At 57.7% G+C, this 12,203-nt stretch overlaps 1 protein-coding gene across 1 annotated transcript in view; it reads left to right on the top strand.

The window, feature by feature from the left end:
• CPNE5 (copine 5) overlaps positions 1 to 12,203 on the top strand; it is a 100,869-nt gene that overhangs the window by 48,925 nt on the left and 39,741 nt on the right. The window contains exon 10 of the mRNA XM_006759060.2: positions 8,409 to 8,512. Within this exon, the coding sequence (XP_006759123.2) occupies positions 8,409 to 8,512 (104 nt within the window). The remainder of the gene's footprint in view (positions 1 to 8,408; positions 8,513 to 12,203) is intronic.

Below are 12,203 nucleotides of genomic sequence, written 5' to 3'. Positions count from 1 at the left end.
TATTAGACGCCCCCTCCGCCCCTCCCCCTCCCGGCTTCCTGGATGTAAGCTCTTCCAGCGCAGGGGCCTCCCTCCCCGAGGCCGGCAGCTCCTTTCTTTGGGCCGCCTTTGGCTGAGTCTGCCTTTCCCTAGAAGACTTGCGAGGAAAAGAGACTAATTCCCAGCATCTGGCTGAATTAAAATAATTACATCTGCGCGGCTTTGCCTCCGCTGTTCCAGCTCCCGATTCCGTGGGAGGATCAAAGGAAGAGGGTGGAGTGGAGAGATGGGTTCCCACCAGAGCAGAGCTTCCTGCTCCAGTGAATGCATTCTGCCGAGGCAGACAAACCCTCCTCCTCCCGGGGGTGCGTGGGCGGCGGGGACCGCGAATTCGCGCGGCCTCCGGGGTGACCAGCACGCTTCCCAGCACACTTCCATAGGTTGCAGGAAAGCCTTGCTCATCTAGAATCAAAGTACCAAACAAGTTCCCACAATCAGCATCTGGTTTTTAAAATAGTCCGTGATACTTGGTGTTGACAATGATGAGCTTAAGCTCCTCAATCACCGTTCAATTATGCTCAGCGGGAAAGCCCAGTATTATTCCGTGTAACTGGCCAAGATTGCCTTGTCCTCACAAGAAGACCAGGACTCCCGGTTTACAGTCTATTTTGGTTCCCACCACAGGCTGGGTAGATGTGCTGACCCCAGGTTACAGACACAGAGAGGTGGAAGTGGCCTAAGATCGCAGGCTTCTACCCAGAATCCTCAGGGAGTCTTCCCCTCCCCCACAGTGACGCCATGGGCCCCCACAGTCCATGAACAGCTACGGGCGTTGTGGGCTTTGTGGGGCCACTAGCCTTGAGCAGCCTGGCGAGTGGGGGCCTCTGCAGAGGCAGGGGTGCTGCGGCCCAGGGAGCAGGCAGCTCCTTGCTCTCACCTTCCGGGACCCTGAGCTCCCCCTAGGCCTGCGGGGCACCCAGATCTTGGTTCCAGGCCAGTGAGCACGTCCTCGCTGCCTCCCAGTCAGGTCTCCGCACACACGGGCAAGTGTGACTTACCTCTCGGACCTGCTCATGTGCTCATTCATTCCATTTCAGCAGATATGCTTGGGCTCAGTCCTCGCCCTCCCAGAGTTTCCAGTTTAGCGTGAGAGACAGAAATGCCAGCTCGCCATCACAGTACAGCAGTAGTCCTCAGCCCTGCCAGACCGTGACCTCCTTTATCACAGATATTTATAGCATTCTGTACTACTCTGAAGGAAAGTTCACGGACAGCACTATGGAATGCCAACATACTAGTACATGCAGGACAGGGAAGGGGCCCTCACAGCCACCTGGGGGAAGATAGGTGGGTCAGGCAATAATAACAGCTTGTGCTAAGACCCTGGGGCAGGGAGAGACCAGGTCAGAGAGGCGAGGGTGCAGGTGGGAGTGGAGGCCAGAGTGTGCAGGACCTGTAGCAGGGGAGCCTGGCAGCCTCGAATCCTGAAAAAGTCAGAACTCTCATTGGTCTCAAGACAGACCTCAGGGAGCCAGCATCTCCCTGTGGGAAGAGCCCTGGGAGGAAGAATGAAAGATCAGAAGAAAGAGGAAGAGGAAGAGGAAGTCAGGGAAGCTGGCAGGTTTCCCGGGAGTCTGCAGGTTGGTGTTTAGGAGATGGGTGTGCTGTGCCAGCACAGCTATGTGTTCTGCATGGGGAGTGACCAGCATTCAACCATCACCCTTTCAAAGTTCGTTTGTGATTTTTTAATTTATTTTGGTCTTAGAAGTCATTAGTTAAAAAAAAAAGAAAGAAAACCAAACACATTTTTCCTGAAGCTAAAAAAATAACATGTTCACATGGACAAGTTGGAAGATACGAAGAAGAGAAAACGACCCGGAGATAATCGCTGCTGACATTTGACAATCGCCTGCAGGGTTTTTTCTGGGTGTTCGTGTCTGTGGCTTTTCCCTTATAATTAGTAGAATGTAGGACCCGGTTTTCTTTGATTCGTTAGTAGAACATGGTGTCCAGATTGTCCCCTGTCGTTAGATATTCTTGGAGAACAAGCATTTGCTAGCTGCGTATTATCCCCCTACTGTACGGAGGGGTCATAATTCACTGACTATTCTCTTAAGGGCAACAATATAATTAATACTGCAGTGAACATCTTCATAGCCGAAGCCTTTTTTCTTTTAAACTTTAATGGATGGGTTTCAGTTAGTATCCCAGACACACAGCTCAACGCATGGGAAGGAAGATGGTCAATCTAGGTTTTCAGTCTCTGGATGATCTAATCAACAGATGCGCAACGGATCGAATTGTTTGTAAAGTCGGTCGTTAGGTTGGATGAGAGAAGCCAGCCTGACCTCGGTGTGGTTATGACAGTCGATGCGTAAGAGGGCGAGGGCAAAGGCGAGGGCGAGGGCCAGGCTCCTTGACCAGCGTCACCCACCATCGGTGTTCGAATGACTGGTCTGTGGGGTCTTCGCTGATGCCCCTGCCCCCGCTCTCCTGCTCCTGCAGCCTTACCCTGGCAGGCTGGGGCTCCGGGGCCCTGCAGCCCTCTGGCAACGCAGCCGCCCTCCCAAATCAGCCCTAAGTCCTGCTGGAGTCCTGAGTTTCAGAGTGGTGGCTAATGTTCATTCAGGTATTGTTTTTAATCAACGTCTTCTTTCCTTCTGACTAAAAAAGACAATGAACTAATTTTAGGGAAACCCATCATGTTCTAAAGAGAAGACAGATGTCACCATGGTCTGCCATCGATTTAAAAGTGCTTCTCAGGGTAGCGTGTGAGCAGTAGGACCAAACGGTTAAGAACCTGGGCTCTGGACCCAGACAAAATGTCACTCATTGCTCACCAGCCGTGTGATGCTGGGCAAGTTACCTGAGCTTCCTGTACCGCGGTGTCTTCCCTTGTAAAATGGCTTTATGTAAGTTTTTGATATTTTATTTATCATCGGTTTTTGCATTGGTTGTGACTTTTTAATCTAGCACATTAAAATCTTGTTTTGGTTCCTGAGATTTGGGGTGCCCTGAATTAAATTTTGCACTGGCCTCATTCCTGTTCGGGCCCTAGGGGCTGCCAGCAAGCCCAGGCCAGAGCCGCCTGCTGCTCTCCCCTGTCCCCGCCTGGGGCCCACGCGCTGCCCTCTGCCCTCTTCTGGCTCGGGAGGGCTGGCTGCCACAGTAGGCCAGGCCACCCAGGAGAGAAAGGCTGTTTGCTCTGCTCCCTCCAGCAGCTTCATTAACATGCAGAAAGATGCAAATCGAGGCAATCCTGCTGTTTAAGAAGAACTTAATATGGTTTTTAAAAAGATAGGGTGAAAAGGCAGAAATTGCAGGAAATTATGTATTGCAGGAGCTGCTCTGTCTTCTCCACAGTGGGCTCCAAGGAGGGTTCTGCTTTGGGAGCAGCATTTCCTGTGCTGAGATCCCCTCCCGCAGGGCGAGGGCCAGGGCCAGGGCCAGGGCGAGGCGGAGGCTCTCACCGCGGGACTCCGGTCCTCAGCCAGGCTTCAGCTCCTAACCCTGCCGCCCAGGCCTCCTGACTGCCCCTTCCCAGCCTCCTCCCGGGCTCACACATGTATCGAGGGTCGATCTGTTCACTCGCCCTCACAAGGGGAGCAGTTGAGGCCTTGTTCATATGACAGTTGACATGAGTCAGAGCCACCTTCAGAAGCACAGTCCCCAGACAACGGACCGGGTGCTAGCCTCAAGGACTCCCCGTGGGTGCGCACCCACTGGGGGAGCTTGCCTTGGTTCCAGCCTAGAAATCTCTGAAGGTCTGACGCATCCCATGGGTCTGACAATAGCCCAGCAATACAGACGGTCATAGTGGCTTCTGGCGAATGTGACCCCTGTTCCGGGTCACGATTGGGTTAGGGAGGGCCAACCAGGTTGGGCAATAACATAAGCCCCCAGCAGCACGGCTCGGGTTTGCCGTCAGCGGGGAAGGATGAGGTGCGGCTCACTGTGGATTTTTCCAGTGAGTCGAGTCTCAGAGCCAGTCTTTTTTTTTTTTTTTTTAATTTTAACTAGTTTGCACGGAGGAGGCCTTTCTAAAATGGATTTCACACGTCTCTGACTTCTCAAACTGAGGCTACAGAACATAATTAAACTTATCTTGGAGAATCGGGCCCATCATCTGGAATCTGTTATTAATCTCTGGAGCCAGACAGTCTTGTTCCAATCCCAGCCTCTCTTCTCCCTCTCTGTGCGGCTTCCTGCCTCAGTTCCCCCACCTTTGAAATGGGAATAGTCCTAGTGGGTTTGGCTCAATGGATAGGGCATCGGCCTTCAGACCTAAGGATCCCAGGTTCAATTCTGGTCGAGGGCATGTACCTCATACCTCGGTGACAGGCTCCTCCCGCGCCCAGGCCCTGGTCACAGGCTGGGTGCATGAAGGAGGCAACCAATGGATGTGTTTCTCTCACATCCAAGTTTCTCTCTGTCTTTCCCTCTCTCTTCCACCCTCTCTAAAAACCAATGGAAAAATATCCTTGGGTAAGGATTAAACAAATAAAAAAGAACTGGGAGTAATAACTACACCTACCTCATGGGGCTGTGGAGAGGATGGGATGAGCTAATAGGTGTAAAAGTAGTGCCCGGCAGATAGGAGTTAGGACTGTACCACCTGGCCATTCCCAGGGGAACGACAGTGGACATGGGCAGCTTTGTGTGGCTCGGCCCGGTGCAAAGTGGCACTCAGGGGCTGGCTCCTGTTCCTACAGATGCTCTGTGCTGGGCACGGTGCTCTGGCACTTGGCGTATGCCCTCTCCTTTATTCTCCACAGGCTCACAGGGGCGTTAGGACTCCACTAGTCAGAGGAGAACATCATGACTTAGGCTGAGGTGCTGGCCCGAGCTGCTCAGCTGGTAGGTGCCGCGCTGGGGTCCCAGCAGGAGGCCTTGGCCCCTTTGTACCGTCCTCTCTGTCGGGTGCCGGGCGGGGCCAGTGGCCTCCCAGGGAGCACTGAGTGGTCCTGGGGCCTCGTACTAAGTCCTGCGTTCATTTTTCTTGAATACTCTACCCCCTTCCTGAGCTGGCAGGCCCCGAGTGTTCTCCTAGGAAGCACAGTAAGAGCACTTGCCCCTGGATTTTGTGGCACCAGCTGCAGTTGTTTCAGATGCTGTGTATGTATGTATGTGACCGAGTGGGTCGTGGTGTGTGTTTCGCCGATGTGCGTTCAGGTGTCGCACAGGTGACCTCCAGATGGGTGGGTCGCATCTGGACACACAGAGCTGTGGCGTGGGGAGGTTGGAGGAGCCTGGGGTTTCACATCTGTCCCCTGAGTGCTGGCCCTCCCAGCTGCAACCCTCCCAGGTGCCGCCCTCCCCCCTGCTGCGTGTCCCAGTGCGCCCCCCATGACATCAGCACTGACACTACACCTCCCGGCTTGAAGAGACAGTGGCAGGCATCCTGTTGAGCACGCCACTTTACAGATGAGGAAACTGAGGCCCAGAGAGCTGGAGGGATTGCGGGGACCAACTGGAACGCAGAGCCCTGGTTCCCTGTGGGACTGTCCCCCTCCCCCCCCAGCAGGGGCTGGTCTCTGATGCCACCGCGGGGTGTCTCCGAGGGGAGGAGCCAGGGCCGGGTGGCCTGTGCAGGCACACAGGGCCTGTGCTTGGTCTCATGCTCTGTGGTCACTGTCCTGAAATCTCTTAATACTTCTTGAACAAAGGACCCCACAATGTCTCTTTCCACTGGGCCGCATAGTTTATCCACTTGGTGCAGCCCAGGGCCCAGGGCTCCTTCCAGTGAGGGATGGAGCTGAAGCAGGCAGCCTGGCTGCAGCGACCATGTGCCTACCTTCATTCCCTACCCAGCCCAACCTTGACCGTATCCTTCAAGCTGTGGAGGCTGCACGGAGCTCCCTGGGAGGCATGACCAGGCCGCCTCTGCCCTGCAGGGTGGGAGTGGAGCCTCCTCCCGGGGACAGGCAGGGCCTGCTGGGATGGGCTTAGGGAGCGGGATCTCTAGGAGGGTGAGGGGCAAGTCCTGAAGTCGGCCGGCCGCCTGGGGTACCCTGAGTGGCCTTGGGCATTTGACAGCCCGAAAAGCCTGTTTCTCATCAGTAGGAGAGCAGAGGAGTTCTCGGGGCAGTTATGAGGACTTGGTGGGTAACGTGCCGCAGTAACATACGAAGAATGATGTCCTTGTTAGCGCTGCGCCGGTAAGTGCTCCGTGAGGCAGCCACCCTCCTGCCCCAGGGCCAAGCCCAGGCTTCTTGGGGGGCTCTGGGACTCCTAGGCTTCTAGGTCTGGGGAGCACTGGCCAAGCCTCTTTCTCCCTTTCAGGTGGCGATATGAGGGGCATGGAAGAGCTGTAATTCCCGGGCCCCTCCGTGCTAGCCGTGTTTCAGCCCTTCAGGGGGCACTTCTGTCCCAGGGGACCCCTTGCCCCGCCTTCCCTGTCCAGCTGCCCCGGGGCCAGGGCAGGCAGGGAGGCGCCGCGTGAGCGGTAATGTGCTCTCTGGAGGCGGAGGGTGCCGGAAGGGGCCTGGGCTTGACATCAGTTGGACTCGTGGAAGTTCTGCTCTGCAGTGTCAGCCGGTGGCCGGGGCAGGTGACTTAGCGCCCCCGATCCCAGCTTCCTCCTCCATAAAAACTGACGAAGGATTATCTTGGGGCGAAATGTGATAAGGCTGTGAGGCACCCAGCTCAGTGACTGGCCCACACAGACGGTGTCTGATGAATGTTTGTTGAAGGGATGAATGAATGAATGCGCGAATGAGTGAGTGAATGGAGGGATGCTCTGTGCTTGCTGTTGTCAGATGTCCTGGAAGGAAGGCGTGTGAGGTGGTGGGAGTGGAGGTGGGGCAGGGACAGAGGCCACACACACACACACACACTGTGTTGTGGAGAGGGGAGAAGTGTTCAGATAATCAGAATCGCTTGCAGGCACATAGCACTCAGCATGCGCCATACACTGTTCTCAGCACTGTACTCACATGAGGTAGGACCGTCAGTACCCCCATTTTATAGATGAAACTGAGCATAGAGAGGGTTCCTTGCCGTAGGTCACACAGCCAGTGAGGGATGGAGCTGAAGCAGGCAGCCTGGCTGCAGCGACCATGTGCCTACCTTCATTCCGTACCCAGCCCAACCTTGACCGTATCCTTCAAGCTGTGGAGGCTGCACCTTCCCCTCTGCCACCAGTGTGGTCCTCGCTGGCTGTAGGACACTGATTTCAAGGGCGGGGCCTCCTTTTCACTCAGAGGAGGGGGCAGCGTGAGAAAGCTGGGTGGCTTCCCGACAGGCCCCGCCCTCGAGGGCAGGCCAGGCCCCAGGTATGGGATAGGGCCCCAGCTCTGGCCACTGGACAGCTGAGTAGTCGGGTGCGAAGCTTTCAGGTTGGGGAGGCCACATGGGGATGGGTGGGGAGGAGGGAGGAGGCATCTTTGCCCAGAGCCCTGCCGGCCACAGTGAGCGAAGGGGCCGGTCACCATGTGAGGGGAGGGTCCTGCGGCCCAACCAGGGCCTGCGTACCCTCTTTGCACTCGGGCGGAGGCTTGGGTCTGACGGGGCCGTGAACTGGCCACGGGAGTCAGAAACCCCGGGCTCTGCCTGGTGGACTTGGGGAGCCCTCCCTGCTCTGGGCCTCAGGCAGCATCTACCTTAGAGTGAGTTGGGTGCCACTTGGGAGTTCGTGGGTGTGAAAGTGATGCCTACTCTTACGTGTCTTCTAGGAACCGCACAGATGTGTGAGGGAGCGAGGCCTAGACAGAGCATGGGCGTTGGGGGTGGCAGGTCCAGTTCAGAGTGGCCTTGGGTCAGTCATCTCAGCTCTCAAAGCCACTCAATAAAACAGTGAGATTGTGTGTTAGAACTGGCCGTGTGGGTGTGACTGCCTGCTCTCTGCTGAGCACTTCACACCCTCCACCTCATCAGGCTCACAACAGCCCTTTGGGGTGTGTACTGTGATCGGCCCATGTGAGAGGGGAAACTGAGGCTCCAAGAGGTACCCCCCTTGCCTGAGGTCTCCCAGCTAGAAAGTGGCAGAGCCAGGATTCACCCGGGGCAGCTCGTCCCAGAATTCACCTGCTTCAGGGCAGACGGCGCCTCTGCCAGACCTGACGGGGGCGGGGTGGGGGGGGCGTCGTCTGGAGATGAAATGAGACCCTGGAAGTGTTATCCTCTCCCAGCTAGAAAGTGGCAGAGCCAGGATTCACCCCGGGGCAGCTCGCCCCAGAATCCACCTGCTTCAGGGCAGATGGCGCCTCTGCCAGACCTGACGGTGGGGGGTTGTCTGGAGATGCAATGAGACCCTGGAAGGGTTATCCCGGGGCCTGGCCCTTAGTCGGTGCCGGGCAATGGAAGATGCTGCCCTTTCTAACAGCTGGTGCCTGGGGTCCTCCTGCTTCCAGGGCCTGGGGCTACGTTCCCACAGGGATCGGTGCGCCTCCAGACTTCTCCTCCTCACACCCCTGCTCCCCTCCCAACAGGATGTGGCCACAATGCAGTTCTGTGCCAACAAGCTGGACAAGAAAGATTTCTTTGGGAAGTCCGACCCGTTCCTGGTGTTCTACAGAAGCAACGAGGATGGAACGTGAGTCCCCAGCAACACGGCACCCCTTCGGGAGTCGGGGCGGGCGGGCTTGCGTCTACCTCCTCCCTGAGCTGCCTGGGCTTCTGCTCCAGAGGGGATGGAGGTCAGGGCTCCAGAGGGTGCCTGGCCACGTGGATGGGCTGGTGGGGCTGGGGCAGCCTCCAAACCAGCAGTGCCCCTCTGGGGGCCTCCGCAGCGGTGGGTGGTGATGTGTGGGAGGTGGGGGAATAGGTAAACGCAGGGCGAGGGCGAGAATAGCTCCCCTCTGATAGTCCCTTCCTTCTTCCACACCAATCAGTCCATACACCCAAGCCCAGTTCTCCACCCACAGCCCTCTGAACACCTCACTGCCACGTCTCCCCGTCTCCCCGACTGCTGCACCCCAGATGGCAAATCTGGGCCCTCTCCCCGCCCAGCCCCACATCTCACCGTAGGCTTCATTCAACACTCTACACGTCTTCCTCTCCTGTCCCTGATCCAGAAGCCACCACAACGGACAGGAACACACACACACACACACACACACACACACACACACACACACACGGGCAAATGTAGGTCAGCTATGCACAGAGGGACAGATTCTAGGTGGGCGTTCCGGGGGCCCAGGGCCTCCCCACTACCGGCTGCGTAACTAACCCCAGGCAAGTCATGCCCTCTCTGGGTCTGCTTTCTCGTCAGTAGAAGAAACCAGGTGGATGAGGTGGTCTCCGCGGCCCCTTTCAGCAGCACAGGGCAGGGAGGCCGAGGCCACTGAGGCTGGCATTCTGCGGAGCCAGGAAGCGGTGGGCCAGGGAGGTTAATTAGAAAAGCGCTGCTGGAGCAGGGCAGGGACGCGGGGTTTGAAGAAGAGGAAGAAAATGGGTCCGCGGGGAGGCCCCGGGAAGCACAGGCCAGAGGAAAGGCGTGTGCAGGGCGAGTGCCCGGAGCAGAGGCAGAAAGGCCTCGCCAAGTTCTCTTGGATCCTGAAATCCTTGGTGTGCCCGTGCGTGCCCGTGTGTGTGTGTGTGTGTGTGTGTGTGTGTGTGTTTCTTCCCTGAGTGAGGGGCAGTGACTAAGCTGAGAGACTCCTCCCCTCTCCTTCAACCTGAAGATTGGGCTCTGCAAGGCAAGAGATTCTGTCCTTCATTTTTCCACCGTGTGTGTGTGTGTGTGTGTGTGCGTGTGTGTGTGTGTGTCCGTGTGTGTGTGTGTGTGTTGGGGGCAGGGACGTGGCAGGGAGGAGCTGTGTTGCCGTTCAAGGGAAAATGGATTTTTAAATCTGAACGTACAAAACAAGGGAAATTAGGTGTGACATTTGCATAACAAAAGGATTCTTTGTCTCACCGGAGGACTCCCAGCAGAAGGTCTTTAAATAATTCTGTTGACTTTGACTTGACTTGGCGGAGGGCGGAGAAGGCGAGTGGTGTTCTAGGGCCACAGCATGTCCACCGGGTCCCCTGCAGAGAGGCCAGGCCGGCCACACGGGGCTGTCTCAGAGGCGGGCGGCCGACCAGGAGGAGGGAGGGATTTGGGTTGGGAGCAGGAAAGGGTGTGTTGCAGAGTGTTTTCCAAAGATTGTTCCCGCAGAGCAGATGTGTAGGATGGATGGGGAGGGGCGGGGAAGAGGAAGAGGCTCGTGACTGACACGTGAGCAGGTGCTCAGCACCCGGCAGGCTGTGCTGTGGAAGTGCCAGGGCGGCGGGGGCGGGAGGACGGGGCAAAAGGGCAGCCCGGGCACCTGTCAGCAAACCTGGGGGGGGTGGCCTGAAGTCACAGCCCCGCCCTGGCAGTGAGCTGCAGGGAGCGGGAGGGCTGAAGGTGGCAGCTGGTCAGATGGGGGAGGCCATGGGAGCTTAGTGGGGGTGAGTTTCAGCTGAAGCAGGGGCTGGGTGTGTCCCTGGGGACACCCAGGTGGCTGGAGAAACCCACCCCGAGGCCCCTGAGAGGTGGGCTAGCCTGCAAGCACCTGGTGAGAGCAGGGTGGTTCCTCCCCTTCCCCCCTCCTCCTGTTTGAGGAGGGGAGAGTGGAAGGCTTGGGAGACACCCCATTAGGAGGGTGGGCGGAAGGTCAGTGAGGGGCCCAGGGAGGGAGATGTCACACCTGCCACCCCAGGAGGGACAGGGACGGAGGCATCCACCGAGCGCCCTGTGTTCCCGGCCCTGTGCCTGCCGTCTTACTCATCCCATCACTCGTCTGGGAGCAAGAATGTGACCAGGAGAATGGCCCCCCTGCCAGGCTGCCTTCGCCGGCCTGGCGCTGCCTGTGGTCAGTAACCCACCCCGAGGCCCCTGAGAGGTGGGCTAGTCTGCAGGCACCTGTGAAGATGCTGAACTGGTGAGAGCTGGGTGGTTCCTCCCCTTCCCCCCTCCTCCCGTTTGAGGAGGGGAGATTGGAAGGCTTGGGAGACACCCTGTTAGGAGGGTGGGCAGAAGGTCAGTGAGGGGCCCAGGGAGTGAGATGTCACACCTGCCACCCCAGGAGGGACAGGGAAGGAGGCATCCACCGAGCGCCCTGTGTTCTGGTCCCTGTGCCTGCCATCTTACTCATCCCATCACTCGTCTGGGAGCAAGAATGTGACCAGGAGAATGGCCCCCCTGCCAGGCTGCCTTCGCCGGCCTGGCGCTGCCTGTGGTCAGCTGTGTGACTTTAGGCAAGTCCAACCCACTGGGACTTTCCGGGAGAAGGACAAGTGCTGTCTCTCGCTGTCCAGTATGGTTGCCATCAGGCACCTGGAGCTGTTGAGCGCTTGAAGTGGTCCTGATGCGATGGCAGAACTGAGTTTCAGATTTCATTTCATTTTAGTTCATTGAATGGAAGTGGTCACATGCGCTGTGGTCGCCATTCTGGGCAGTGCAGCTCTAACTCGGTGTCTCCACGGGGCGGATCCTAGCAGCACGCAGGGCTGCTGTGAGGATTGGTGAGTTAACACGTGTGATTAGAGCAGGGCCCGGCAGCTCCTGTCCTGTCCCCCTGTTACAATGAGAGGGGAGCTCAGAGAGGGAGAGTGCACAGCCTGGGGCTGCACAGCTGGTGGCAGTGGCCCTGGGACTGTCTGCCCCACCACCCACTGAGCAGAAAATGAACTGAGCCGTGACATGACTGCAGGGACCGCAGGGAGTCGAGGGGCCTGTGGATTCGGTGGGGATAGGGGATTCGGGCAAGAGTCTGAAGCAGAAAGCAGACTGCACAGGGCTCGCGAAGAACCAGCTGGGAGGGAATCAGACTGACAGCTCAGCGCCCGGTCTGGAAGTTTGTCTGGCCAGGGAGGCGACCGGGGAGGCAGTGGCTCCAAAGGACGGGAGGCTGGAGGGTCCACGCAGGCTAGTGCAATCAGGGCTTCTGCACAGCAAACCTCCCTCCCTTCACGCCCATTATGCTCCTGCCCCTCCCTCCTGCCTTCCCCCCAACCCCCACCCAGCCTCCTCTTCCTGCTGCCCCAGCCAGGGCAGCTGTGGCCCCTCCTTCCTCCGTGCCATTCCTGTCGTCAGCAGCAGCTCTGGGTGTGTGGGGAGGTCTCCCACGTGTATCTCTACACTCCACGGGTGGGCGCGAGGAGCGGAGAAGAGAAACACTGAGCCTTGGTGACAGAAATGACATTTTGACTTGAAAACTGCCAGAGAAGAAATGGCACGGGCTGTGTGGGCACGGGCGGGGCCCAGGCACCTTCCTGAGAGGCCTTTCCAGCTGGGACGGATGCTGGGAAGTCTC

The sequence above is a fragment of the Myotis davidii genome, unplaced genomic scaffold, assembly GCF_000327345.1.
Source record: "Myotis davidii unplaced genomic scaffold, ASM32734v1 scaffold1036, whole genome shotgun sequence".
Taxonomy (NCBI): domain Eukaryota; kingdom Metazoa; phylum Chordata; class Mammalia; order Chiroptera; family Vespertilionidae; genus Myotis; species Myotis davidii.
The sequence above is the reverse complement of the archived record's forward strand: the minus strand, read 5'-3'. Positions and strand labels throughout refer to the sequence as shown.